We start from the raw sequence: 14,785 nt of genomic DNA, 5'->3' as shown, positions 1-14,785 counted from the left end.
AATGCTAAATATTAAAAATATCAATAAAACTTTTCCATATCAAAATCTATTTGAAAATATTACAAAAATATTTGGCGCTTATTCAGAATTACATCTAATTAAAAAAAAAAAAAATATAGAAAAATCTTTGATGTTCTTGTCACAGAACCAAAAAGTTAAATTGATCAAGTAGTTTTGTTTTTAATCAAAAAAAAAAAAAATATTTTACAACTTCTAGCAATTAAAGTTTTTTAAATTTTTAATACAAACAAATCTCAGTAGTTGAGTTGAAATCCTTAAATTTAAAAGAAACATGGTGGCTTCCTTGAATTTAATGTATTCTAAAAAAAATGGTGGTTTCCTTGAATTTAATGCATCCTAAAAAAATATGGTTGGTTGATTGTTTTTGTTTTATGGCATTTTTTTAGGTCATTTAATGCCGAATCCAGTGATTTTGAAGAAAAAGTTTAATAGAATATTTTTTTTTCAAGTCAATTTCTATTTAACCCATACTTGGGACCCTGTGTGGGCATAGGAGCAATGGCAATTAAGAGTGGCTCCACACTCCCCAAAGCCCACAAGCTGGGGCCTCACCATCGGATATAGTTTAAGGTCATATCCAGGACCAAAAAGTATGGTGGCCCCCTTGAATTTAATGCATGCATTCTAAAAAAATATGGTAGCTTCCGACACCGGAAAAAAAAAAAAAAAAAAAAAAAAATTTATCAATTTGTTATTTTTTAAATATTTTTTTTTTTCTGTGACATATCTCCTACATCATAAAGATTTGTCTGTACTTTTGTTAAGTGCAATTCTAAATAAGTACTGAATATTTTTAAAATATTAAAAAAATAAAAACTGACAATCTTAATGTCAATAAATGCTGCCATATTGCAATGGGTTCTCCTTCAGACGTGGCTCTTAATTTCAGCTAATGAGACAAAAGATCTTGGCTTTTTTTTTTTTAATCTTATCCACTCCAAACAAAGCATATTACCACTTGAACATAAAGGGATACTAAGCAGAGCTACACCTACAGGAATACTATGTATGCAGTTGAACACATATTTAAATTTCAGGACATTAATACAGTCAGGGAAACAGGAAACAAAGAGGGAATTCCAAAATAGCAATACACATAAAAAAATTGAAATGGCTTAAGATATTTCAATAATGGTATACATAGAAAGAGCTTGATGAGTTAAGAAAGAATCTTTTTAATTTTTTTTTTTAAATCCGATTAAAATTAAAGTTATGGCTATTTTTGTGCCTTACGCAATGGATATTTTTCCCTCTTTAAGACCATATGCGTTTTGTCACATTTTTTACACTACTTTTTCAGTAAAAATGTTATATCTTTGTTAAAACACAAGATTAAGCAATGAAATTTGCCATCTAAGTGTATTTTTGTGCAAGAAACCATAATATGCTACTGAAAATTTTCAGAAATTGATGGTTTTCAAATAATCTGCAGTAAATGTACATAAGTATGCTACAATTCCTTAAAAATTGCCATGTATTCATTAAAAGAAAAGTTAAAACTCAAGGCTGAATTGTAATGAATTTTATGTACAAAAAACTGAAGTCACAATCTAAGAGTGTTTAAAAATGAATATATTACAATATTTTTTTGGTATTATTGTAGATTTATTAAACACCACCCTCCATCTGACCACCTCTTCAGAATATGTGATTCTACCTTTGTAGGCAATTATGTATGAAAACCTTGAAAAAAAAACTTTAGTGAAATATAAACAAAAATTATTTTAGAATTTTATGTAAAATGATTTCCCATTTTGAGTTATTCCAGCATTCAAGTCTCATGTAAACAAGTTCTTGTTGAGTCGTCCCCATAAATAATCAAGTTCTACCCAGTTTACACAATTACTACACTACCACCTTACATTCATTAACTCCTATTCTCGAGTGACCTTCGGGCCTTGCTAAGTGGTGACTCCCAAGTAAAAAAAAAAAAAAAAAAAAAAAAAAAAAAAGCATTGCATTATAATAAAACAAAGGATACAAATGTGATAATTGAATGTGTCCCAATATTATAGAAGATTGCCAAAAAGCTTATTTTATACAATGGCATCAGAGGCAGGCCATCGTTATTTTCATGGTAAGTGCTTGTCTGAGCTTTAATCTATGTTCCCTGCTTTGTCAAACTTTCATAAAAACACTTGTCGAGCCACAATGACCATCAACAGTTCCCCCACTCTCTGTGACTAAATCTAAATTCCATGAACAAGATTATTTCCTAGAACTGCCCATCAGTGGAACTCTCTTCCGTTTACCTGCTTTCCAGCTGACTACAATATGATCATCTTCAAGTCCAATGTAAACAAGTTCTTGTTGAGCCACCCCCCACCTCTAAATAATCCATTTCTATCTCATTTCCACCACTAACTATTAATACACTGTTGTCTCAGTGATTGCTATATACTCATTATCCCTTATCCTTGAGTGGCCTTCGGGCCTTGATAAGTGGTGATTCCTACGTAAAAAAAAAAAATTAAAAAAAAAACAGACTCAGCGTTAATGATAGAGTTGAGAATATATATTTTATTGTGCAAGAAACAAAATAATTTAAAAGAAAAATCTGTAATATTCAGATAATTTAATTATTATATTCATCAGCACCATATTCAGTTTAGCGCCCATTTAAACCTGGTATTTGTTGGATGACTTTAAGAAATTGGCTTCCAAACTCTCTATTGTCAGCTCTCGATTCATCCCTCTTTCTCTGAAGCCCATCCTTATGTTCAACCATGTTTTCTGTGGCTTTCCCCTGCCAACTGACCCTGATACCTCAACTGTTTCACATCTAACCCAAGAACTCACATTCTTTCAACATACCAACAGTCTCCTGCTCTGCATACATATTTCTTGCTATAAATCTTTCTCAAATTCTGTAAGTAATTTTCAAATGTTAATAGAGAATTCTAATGTGATTTTCATTTTTTTTTTTTTATACGAGTTTACAACACAAATTATTTTCAGGCTATTATAACATTTTAGGGCAGTTAACAAAATTTTGTTTACCACTAACACTAAGTTCAACTAGCAAGTAATTGTGTAAACATATGTAACCCCAAGTTCAATCGACCCATAATAGCCTAAAAAGTATACTACTCCCCAAAAAAGATTACATAGGGTAAAAAAAAAAATTGGGGGTTAATTAACTGCTAGAACAGTTTAGAAATGGAGCACCAGCTTAGATCATTTCCAAAAGCTGTTCAACAAATGCAGCATTTAAAACAATCATCATCGTGGTGCTGATGAAACTGCAACTAAATATTGCTGCTATTTCTAATACGACTAACTATAATTAAAAAAAATAATGTAAAACATTATACTATGAGAAAGGAAGAGAGTGATATGAATTGGAACAAACCAAGCAATGAGGATGGGGGGAGGGGGGGGGGCTCCTCCTCCACGAGTGAAAAATTTACTTGTATCATGACTAATATTTGTGCAAAAATTTTTTTTTAAATCCAAGGTGTGGTTATTGGAAAAGTGCAAACAAACGAACAGAAGTGAATTACTAGGTCCAAACCCCTCCTTTGTCAGGGGACCAATAAATACATAGAAAATACTGCCAGGACTGGTATAATGAAGTGGAGTTCACTCTACCAGGCTAGAAAAACTCCTTACACTTGCGAGTATCCTACATCTCTAAAAGGCCACCATTTGCTCACGCATACTGTATTGCTGTCATATCTGGGTTGGTACACCAACTAGTAACACCTTCCTCTTAGACAAGGTACAGAAAGAGTATCTAACATAATACACCCCACACTATTTACAAAGCTCTAGCCCCTGTCCCATTACCACAATGTCGCATTCCTGTATGTTTTACAAGCACTTCTGACAAACTTGATGCATTGGTGTCTCCTCAATGTAAACATCCTTGACCTATTCACTATAGAGATCCTCAGATGCTTGAAGGCTTTCTACTCTGATAGCATCTTTCTTCAAACTGCTTGCCTTTGGAATTCACTTTCTGCTCCGTTTCCCTGACTGTACCAACATACAGAAATTTAAATGTAATGAGAACAAGCATCTTGCTGCACAACTCCCCACTTAGACTCCCAACTATAAATCTGGCCCCTAAATCATAGTAGCTCCTTACATCTCAGTGACAATATGCCTCATTTGATTTGGGGACGATGTAACAAAAAAAAAAAAAAAAAAAAGATTAAAAAATTAGTTATGATGAAAGGTATTTCCTAACAATAAAAAAAAAAAAAAAAGTGATTCCCTTACCTGAGCTGTTAGCTTCTTCTTCAAGTTTTTGAACCTGGGAGTTTTCTGCTGCTCCTTGTTCGAGAACTTGGGCTATGAACTTCACCTGTGTCGGTGAAAGTCTTTTCAGTAACGAGTACAGCGCAACCGTCTGCTCACAGTCACTCCAGCTTTTAAACCAATTCGAAACCGTATTAACCTGTTCACGAAACATATTCGACTTCATCTTGTCGCATATGGACCCCTAAATAGGGCATTTAGATCCATCGATCGACACATCGCTTCACATGTGTATAGAAATCTCCCATAGCTGCAAATACGGGTATTGTCAACCCGATCTTAACGACATACATAAGCCTAATTGTTTTTGTATACTCTCAATAAATATATATATATATGTATATATATATATATATATATATATATATATATATATATATATATATGTATAGTCAATATTTCTTTGTCTTATTATAGAAGTTGAGATGCTAAAAATCCAAACAATCAAATGAGTTTCAAAACTGGTGAAAATATTTACGGAATCAAAAGACACAAAGATTTTCCTTCGATTCCATCTGGGTCACTGTGATTAATTATCGGTTAGGTCCATTAAATACCTAAAAAGAAAAAAAAAAAAAAAAAGAATGTAAAGAAACAGAATTTGTTTGCAAAATAGATTTTCTTCATTTTAAAATATGGCTTTGAATACATTTATTCTGGGGGTCACTATAAGCAATTATTTTTATTGGTATTTTGAAGATTTCAAATAATTAAAACTAAGAGTTACAAAGGATGAATTACTTATTTGAAATTTTAAAGGAGGTTCAGTAGCTGCCTTAAAGCAGGAGATTTAGGATCACTCCCATTGTCTTCTTTGGCAAAGTTAATACATATGGTATAAATTTCATCAAAATAGGATATATCTTAAAATTTTCAAGATCAGACCACCATAACCACCTTCGGTGATGAGGCCATTTAAAGATTCTGGACCACTTCTATTGTCTTCCCTGAGAAATTATTTTACCTATGATTATGTAACGGATAAATAAAATTCAGTTCTAAGTGACACCCTTCCGGAGATTGAAGATTCAATCCTCAGCGTAGGTGATACTAATACAATTGTGAATTGCTTAAGACTTCTATCCGGCCATGGCTGAGGGAACAAAAATATGTTATCCTTATGAATTAAAGAAAGGGCTCTATTAAAATTTTCATACAGTTTCTGAGAATTCAACGGAAAGATTCTCTAAGTTTAACAAGATAGACTCAAAGAAGGTCTGAGGTTCCATGCTGAAATATTGTGAGAATAATACTCAAGATGAGAAACGGTAGTCATCAGAATAATCCAAATATGGAGGGAGCATGTTTTCGTAGTATATATATATGCTTCTATTGAAATATGTTTTTTCAATTATGTTTCACCTTTTATTTATACCAATCCTTTAATTTATGAAGCTCAATGTAATAACAGAGCATATCAAAAATAAATGACAAAAAGTATATCCCAAATTTCATGATGCTGACCATCTTACAATTTATTCTTTTAAGTACTTTGACACGCACAATTCTTGACAGCACCTGTTTCGTAGCGCAAAATCATTCATTTAATTATTATATTAATCAATTAATCTATTCTGCCCTTAACTCATCAAAAGAAATAGCAGCCATCAATTTATTAAAATAAATAAATGCATATGGGCATGATTACGAAATCAGACAATTGGGAAAGAATTTGCAATTGCATTTTATTTTATCTTTTACTGGGGGGGGGGGGTACCCGGGTGTTTCAAGGTGTGTGTGGTCGGCCGGTTGGAGGGGGGGGGGGATCAAAACATAAGAATAAGCGAAGTAAATATTTTTAAATATTAAATTAAAAAAAGTTAAAATCGAAAAAAAAACTAACGTAAGGCAAACGAATGATGTTAAATGTAAAAATTGGAAAAACAAAAAAGAAAAAGTTAAAACTTCTTTAAAAAATCTGAAAAATACCCCCCCCCCCAAAAAAAAAGTGAAAAATGGCTTAAATAAGCCTGTTTCAACATTAAAATTTTTTTTAAAAATCGGTGGGTACCCGGCGTTGCCCGGGTGTTTTTGGGTGTGTGATTGGGCGGGTGTGTTAATGAAAACCTAAGTTAAAAAAAAAAAAAAACGTTAAAAAATCTGAAAACAGGTGAAAAATGGCTTAAATAACCCTGCTTCAATATTAAAATTTAAAAAATAAAAAAAAAATAAAAAAAAAAAAAGAAAGACATCTCACACCACGATTCAAATCCAAAACGTTTAGATAATGACTCAGCACTCTAAACTGAGCTTTAAACTAAATCAGGTTACGACGTCGTATGACGCATGCGTAGAACCGACCTCGTCATGAACGGACGTAAAATTGCTTTAAAACAATCGTATAAACAACCCCCCCCCAAAAAAAAGGGAAAAAAAGGAAAAAAAGGAAAAAAAAAAAAAAAAAAAAAACAGTGAAAAGCGAAAAAAAATGGTATAAATAACCTTGTTTCAATATTAAATGTTTAAAAATCAAGAAAAAAAGTATATCTGATAACTGGGATCGAACCTGAAATCTTTAGATAACGATACTATTACTTACCCATTGCGCTACAGACGCGTGGATGAAAGTAGGTCGGTTTTTATAACATTTAAAACGAATTCAATGTACATCTTTTGCACGTAATGACGCATGCGTAAATCTTGTCATGAAGATACCATTTTTTTTTCACCCCCTCCTTGTAAAAAAGCCGTTAAGAATGAAGGAATCAATGTTTTTGCCCAATTTTTTTATATTTGTCGTCCAAGACGTGGAGCTTCAAAATGATACCGAACTCGTGAAAACCCATGGCCCATGTGGAAAGTTTTTGCGAGACATACAAACACACATACATACACACATTTTCGCTTTTGTATATTTACTAGCGGGGGGGTACCCGGCGATGCCCGGGTGTCTTGAGGTAAATCAAAACTCGGGGGGGGGGTTAATAATAAAAAAAAATGTTTGGGTAGGTGAGTATGAGAATCGAACCCGTTCCTTTGAGTTGGAAATTAATGTGTGAAAAAAAAAAAAAAAACTGTGCGATGTTACCATTGGGCCACCGCGACATACAGTGTAGGCGTGTTGGAATTTATTTATCTAACTATAAAAAGAGGCGTGCGCAATAAAAGTTAACTCTGCTGCTTCCATTTGACCTAATTAAGAAGGTCAAATAGAAGTCACGCAGCGTCTGAGTTTGTTTATCGAAATTTGACTGTCTGATATACAAGATTGATCAAAGCTGATTGCTTCTGGACGTTTTTCCCGGCGCAATGCCGCGAACACGTCCGTTTGAGTTTAGTTTCACTTTATTTATACTAAAAAGCCCAATCAACACGTGAGAAGCCAAAATAACAATAATTTTGTAAAAATCGACGTAAATAAATCTATACGCTACGCGGTTTCCCAATTCCTAGATATCATTATATAGGACCTATATACACAGTTGTAAGTGATAGTAACAAACCCGGGACCGTGTGCGAGAAAAGCCTTTGCCAGACATACACGAAATGATCACACACATTTTGCCTTTTATATATATAGACTAGTCAATGTCAATGACCAGGTTTGTTTGTTATAAGCGAAGTAAAAAAAGAAAACGTTTTAATTAAGCGGGGGGAGGGGGGTAATCAAAACATCGAAAAAAAAACTAACGTAAGGCAAACGAACGATGTTAAATGTAAAAATTGAAAAAACAAAAAAGAAAACAGAAAAACGAACACGTGAAAAATGGCTTAAATAAGCCTGTTTCGATATTAAAATTTAAAAGATTGGTGGGTACCCAGGTGTTTTTGGGTGTCGCTAAGAATAAGCGAAGTAAAAAAAACAAAACAGAAAAACGAACGTTACGTGAAAAATTGCTTAAATAACACTGGTTCAATATTTAAATTTAAAAAATTGTAAAAAAAAACAAAAAAAAAAAAAAACATCTCACACCATGATTCGAACCCAAAACGTTTAGATAATGAACCAACACGCTAACCAACTGACCTAACGCGACGTACATGAAATTTAGTCAGTTCTTCAAGTAAAGTAAATCAAGTCATGACGTCATCTGACGCATGCATAGAACCGGTCGTCGTGACGAGGGGACCGTTTTTGTTGCTGGATGCCTGGCGTTGTCTGGGTATTTGGAAGTGTGTGGTTGAGCAAAAAAAAAAAAAAAAAAAAAAGAAAAAAAAAGTGGTAGTAGGCAGCCAGGCTTGAAACTGTATCACAAAGGAGGAAAAGAATGTAAAAAAAAAAAAAAAGTGACATCTTTGCTGTTGTGTCCATCACCAAACCGGAAGTGGGGAAGGTTTAAATTAAGGCTAGTCAATCGAAACAAGGGGATGACTTTCGAAAATATCGGCAAAAAAAGTAGAAAAGTGCCCAGTTAAGGGTGAAGGAATTAATGTTTCTGTCCAATTTTCCGATATTTGTCATCCGAAGGGTGGAGCCTCAAAACGATACTGATCTCGTGAAAATCTGTTGCCTCTGTCAAAGTTTTAGCTAGACATACAAAAATACATGCATACATTAATACAGACAGGTGAGATTTATATTATAGATTAATCTTCATGAACGAAAACCCAAAGATTTACGTCTGGAGTCAATTATTTGTTTTGTATAGAATCCGTGACTAACTCACAAACGAATGATACCAAGTGGAGTAATTTCTTTCAGGAGATAGCAAGTAGGAGAGAGGGACAACCAATCCATCACCCACAAACTGCAACACGCATATTCCTGGTGACTCGAGTTGTTCGCTTTTTTTTCCTGTGAACAACTGTTGAGGCAACGAATACAGAAATCATACATCAATTCCATCATCGTGGAACTGATCAAGACCACGCTATTGAGCTTCCGTGTGTGTTCTAAAATTGGAATCACCTAGGACTAAACTTATGTAACGGTGAACACAATGGTCTTCACCATGCATTTGTGCTTTCATGACCAGTATGCGATCTGGAAAATCTATAACTTAGGGTTTCATAGTGGAGCATCACCATGTTATATTCGTCCTGTTTGTCCAAGAAGTGACCTTTGAATGGAATGGGAGAAACCAGAGTCTTCATAATATTATAATATATATTTACTTAGATAATATTAATAATCATAATATCTATAACATATGTCTATGTATTTATTTAATTTTATAAAAAAAATAATTACTTAATATATTAAATTTTGTTTCTGGTAATAACATTTGTTGATAAGACCTAAATTTTATATACATATAAAGTATCATTCTATTAACATTTTAATTAAATGTATAATAATTTTTTCAATTACTATTTTATTGATAATTAAATGCATATTAATTACATTAACTATGATTTTTTTAATTGTTATTTAATTATTTTTAATTAATCTTTCTTCACATTAATATAGGATTTTCCTTTTTAATGTTTTTTATCATAATTTGTTTATAATCTGTGAAATTGATTGATATAATAATTAAATGAATCATTTTGCACCACACAACGGGTGCTGTCAAGAATTAAGCATGTCAACGTATTTAAAGGAATAAATTGTAAGATGGTCAACATCATATATTTTCTATCATTGCCCACCTACTTACCATAAGCGATTCAGGTTAGCATCATTGATTATTGAGACTTGGGGTTAAATGTGACTTTTGTCCAGAGTTTGAAATTATGCGACAGATTTGAACAGTTATCTACACTGATGATCCCACAAAGATGAAACATGTCTCTAGATAAAATTTTATTATTAAATAATTATTTGTAGCCATATTTTGGTCAGAGGTGCTAATGAAAAGTAATACAAGTCATCAAATCATAGGCATAAATGACTAATAAGTTGAGACATCTCTTGCTTTGGAATTAAAGATGACTTATTTCGGAGGTTTGAACTGTGCCACTGGTTTGACTAAACTGATGAGTCTACAAGGATGAAATGTATACATATGTAGATAACTATTTATTATTAAATAATCATGCATTTATCTCTATGATTTGATGACCTGTATTATGTTGCATTAGCACATCCGACTATAAGAGGGCTACAACAAATGATTATTGTTTCATCCTTGTGGAATCATCAGTGTAGAGATAACTGTTCAAATCTGTTGCACAGCTCAAAACAAGAGTCATGTTTCAATCCAAGTCCCAACAATCAATGATAACCTGAATTGTTTATGCTAAGCAGGTGGGCTATGAGATATTATATCCCGAAAGGATGAAACACTAGTGTCTGTAGGTATTTAATTATTATAGTAAAAAAATAATTATGACAGCCCCTTTAAGAAATACGTTTCTTATAGTTGAGCACTTTCTGTTGAATAAAAGTCGGTCAATTTAGCTCTTATGCGTAGATCGTCGTATAACGACTTGATCACTGTCTGTCTGACGTAATGAACATTTAAATTTAAAATGTTTAAAATTCAACGCTATTTCACACGATTAATGGTAGCCGAATGGATACGGTCTCCGCTAATCGAGCCAGAGATGTCTCGTGTCGCGGGGTTCGAATCGTTCGACTGGTAGTAATTGTGACACCCTGCACTGAAGAATCCCGAAAGGATGAAACACTAGTGTCTGTAGGTATTTAATTATTATAGTAAAAAAATAATTATGACAGCCCCTTTAAGAAATACGTTTCTTATAGTTGAGCACTTTCTGTTGAATAAAAGTCGGTCAATTTAGCTCTTATGCGTAGATCGTCGTATAACGACTTGATCACTGTCTGTCTGACGTAATGAACATTTAAATTTAAAATGTTTAAAATTCAACGCTATTTCACACGATTAATGGTAGCCGAATGGATACGGTCTCCGCTAATCGAGCCAGAGATGTCTCGTGTCGCGGGGTTCGAATCGTTCGACTGGTAGTAATTGTGACACCCTGCACTGAAGAATCCCGAAAGGATGAAACACTAGTGTCTGTAGGTATTTAATTATTATAGTAAAAAAAAAAATAATTATGACAGCCCCTTTAAGAAATACGTTTCTTATAGTTGAGCACTTTCTGTTGAATAAAAGTCGGTCAATTTAGCTCTTATGCGTAGATCGTCGTATAACGACTTGATCACTGTCTGTCTGACGTAATGAACATTTAAATTTAAAATGTTTAAAATTCAACGCTATTTCACACGATTAATGGTAGCCGAATGGATACGGTCTCCGCTAATCGAGCCAGAGATGTCTCGTGTCGCGGGGTTCGAATCGTTCGACTGGTAGTAATTGTGACACCCTGCACTGAAGAATCCCGAAAGGATGAAACACTAGTGTCTGTAGGTATTTAATTATTATAGTAAAAAAATAATTATGACAGCCCCTTTAAGAAATACGTTTCTTATAGTTGAGCACTTTCTGTTGAATAAAAGTCGGTCAATTTAGCTCTTATGCGTAGATCGTCGTATAACGACTTGATCACTGTCTGTCTGACGTAATGAACATTTAAATTTAAAATGTTTAAAATTCAACGCTATTTCACACGATTAATGGTAGCCGAATGGATACGGTCTCCGCTAATCGAGCCAGAGATGTCTCGTGTCGCGGGGTTCGAATCGTTCGACTGGTAGTAATTGTGACACCCTGCACTGAAGAATCCCGAAAGGATGAAACACTAGTGTCTGTAGGTATTTAATTATTATAGTAAAAAAATAATTATGACAGCCCCTTTAAGAAATACGTTTCTTATAGTTGAGCACTTTCTGTTGAATAAAAGTCGGTCAATTTAGCTCTTATGCGTAGATCGTCGTATAACGACTTGATCACTGTCTGTCTGACGTAATGAACATTTAAATTTAAAATGTTTAAAATTCAACGCTATTTCACACGATTAATGGTAGCCGAATGGATACGGTCTCCGCTAATCGAGCCAGAGATGTCTCGTGTCGCGGGGTTCGAATCGTTCGACTGGTAGTAATTGTGACACCCTGCACTGAAGAATCCCGAAAGGATGAAACACTAGTGTCTGTAGGTATTTAATTATTATAGTAAAAAAATAATTATGACAGCCCCTTTAAGAAATACGTTTCTTATAGTTGAGCACTTTCTGTTGAATAAAAGTCGGTCAATTTAGCTCTTATGCGTAGATCGTCGTATAACGACTTGATCACTGTCTGTCTGACGTAATGAACATTTAAATTTAAAATGTTTAAAATTCAACGCTATTTCACACGATTAATGGTAGCCGAATGGATACGGTCTCCGCTAATCGAGCCAGAGATGTCTCGTGTCGCGGGGTTCGAATCGTTCGACTGGTAGTAATTGTGACACCCTGCACTGAAGAATCCCGAAAGGATGAAACACTAGTGTCTGTAGGTATTTAATTATTATAGTATAAAAATAATTATGACAGCCCCTTTAAGAAATACGTTTCTTATAGTTGAGCACTTTCTGTTGAATAAAAGTCGGTCAATTTAGCTCTTATGCGTAGATCGTCGTATAACGACTTGATCACTGTCTGTCTGACGTAATGAACATTTAAATTTAAAATGTTTAAAATTCAACGCTATTTCACACGATTAATGGTAGCCGAATGGATACGGTCTCCGCTAATCGAGCCAGAGATGTCTCGTGTCGCGGGGTTCGAATCGTTCGACTGGTAGTAATTGTGACACCCTGCACTGAAGAATCCCGAAAGGATGAAACACTAGTGTCTGTAGGTATTTAATTATTATAGTAAAAAAATAATTATGACAGCCCCTTTAAGAAATACGTTTCTTATAGTTGAGCACTTTCTGTTGAATAAAAGTCGGTCAATTTAGCTCTTATGCGTAGATCGTCGTATAACGACTTGATCACTGTCTGTCTGACGTAATGAACATTTAAATTTAAAATGTTTAAAATTCAACGCTATTTCACACGATTAATGGTAGCCGAATGGATACGGTCTCCGCTAATCGAGCCAGAGATGTCTCGTGTCGCGGGGTTCGAATCGTTCGACTGGTAGTAATTGTGACACCCTGCACTGAAGAATCCCGAAAGGATGAAACACTAGTGTCTGTAGGTATTTAATTATTATAGTAAAAAAATAATTATGACAGCCCCTTTAAGAAATACGTTTCTTATAGTTGAGCACTTTCTGTTGAATAAAAGTCGGTCAATTTAGCTCTTATGCGTAGATCGTCGTATAACGACTTGATCACTGTCTGTCTGACGTAATGAACATTTAAATTTAAAATGTTTAAAATTCAACGCTATTTCACACGATTAATGGTAGCCGAATGGATACGGTCTCCGCTAATCGAGCCAGAGATGTCTCGTGTCGCGGGGTTCGAATCGTTCGACTGGTAGTAATTGTGACACCCTGCACTGAAGAATCCCGAAAGGATGAAACACTAGTGTCTGTAGGTATTTAATTATTATAGTAAAAAAATAATTATATATATATATATATATATATATATATATATATATATAATGTGTGTGTGTGTGTGTGTGTGTGAAGAGAGTTAAAATTTTGCAAATTATGATTTATAACATTGTTCATATGCAAGGTAAAGTTAATTATTTCCTTATTCTATGGAGTTTCAAAACTTTGGCTTTTTCCTTCAGAGGAAAATGATTAGCAAAAGAAATTTTATACAGGCTAACTATAATTTTGCTGGTTAGCACAAAATTAAAAGCTTCAAAATTCAAAAGAAGGTAATGTTTGAAAAATTATATAGAAATATACAGATTAAGACAAAAAAGCACGGAATTCTTTTGTTTCACCATCTTTTTTTACTTTCTCCAATCTCCGAATAATTCTTTTTGTATTTATTTTTCAAAATTATTTAGGTTGGATCTGTATGTTTGTTTAGAAAGCGCTTTTGATTGGAATACTTCCATCATCTTCAGGCATATTATTTCTTAAAATTGTGTTATAAAAATTATGTTTTAAGCATTTTAAAATATTTCAACTACATTCGTAATTTACATTAATTTATCTGAGGTTTCTTTGTCATTATATACATAAAGCTTCCAGTATTTTCAATCTATATTATTATCGCTTTGTAAGACTTTAGTATTTTCAACCATGATTCTTCAAAACATCGGAATGATGGCAGCCATGTTTTTTTAAGTAGTGCGATATTGAACTGGTGTCGGAGAGGTGGAGAGTTAGTCTTTATGACAACATGTTTGTAGTTAGCAATTTTAGAGATACATGTTCCTAATGGGTAGTTAAATTGGTAAAGTATATTGGGTTTTTTTTTCTCTAGCAAGTTATTTGTCTGCAAAATGTTTTTGATTATGCGGTTAGTCATTTATAGTTTTTTATAATAGATAATAAATTTGATTTTTTTTTATAGTTGGAAGACATGTATCTGTGGATTATATTTTTTTAAAATACTTTCATCAGTTTTGGAGTTCTTATGTACCTATTTACTATGCCTCCCCACGGGGCAGAGTTAGACACCCAGGTCGTTTTTTAACGTGGAGAAAAGGTACAAAAATAAAAATTGTCTCAATCGTGAAGGATTTCTCCTCCACTGAAAGAGAACAAGAAATAGAAGTGCAGCATCTGAAGAACAGATACTACACTTTGATCTTGTCCCGAAGGCCAGTTCTTATGTAGCTGGTTGTGGTAA

The 14,785-nt window shown here is 33.6% G+C and overlaps 1 protein-coding gene across 3 annotated transcripts in view; it reads right to left on the bottom strand.

Moving 5' to 3' along the window:
• The window catches only part of LOC145268365 (protein Smaug homolog 1-like), a 100,474-nt gene that overhangs the window by 70,596 nt on the left and 15,093 nt on the right, over window positions 1-14,785 (bottom strand). For all 3 annotated transcript variants that reach the window (XM_080123911.1, XM_080123910.1, XM_080123909.1), the window contains exon 2: window positions 4,246-4,841. In XM_080123911.1, the coding sequence (XP_079980037.1) occupies window positions 4,246-4,450 (205 nt within the window). In that variant the 5' untranslated portion in view covers window positions 4,451-4,841. The remainder of the gene's footprint in view (window positions 1-4,245; window positions 4,842-14,785) is intronic.

This window comes from Euprymna scolopes, chromosome 43 (genome assembly GCF_053919585.1).
Source record: "Euprymna scolopes isolate OS-2025 chromosome 43, ASM5391958v1, whole genome shotgun sequence".
NCBI lineage: Eukaryota > Metazoa > Mollusca > Cephalopoda > Sepiida > Sepiolidae > Euprymna > Euprymna scolopes.
This window is presented reverse-complemented; position numbering and strand designations above follow the sequence as displayed.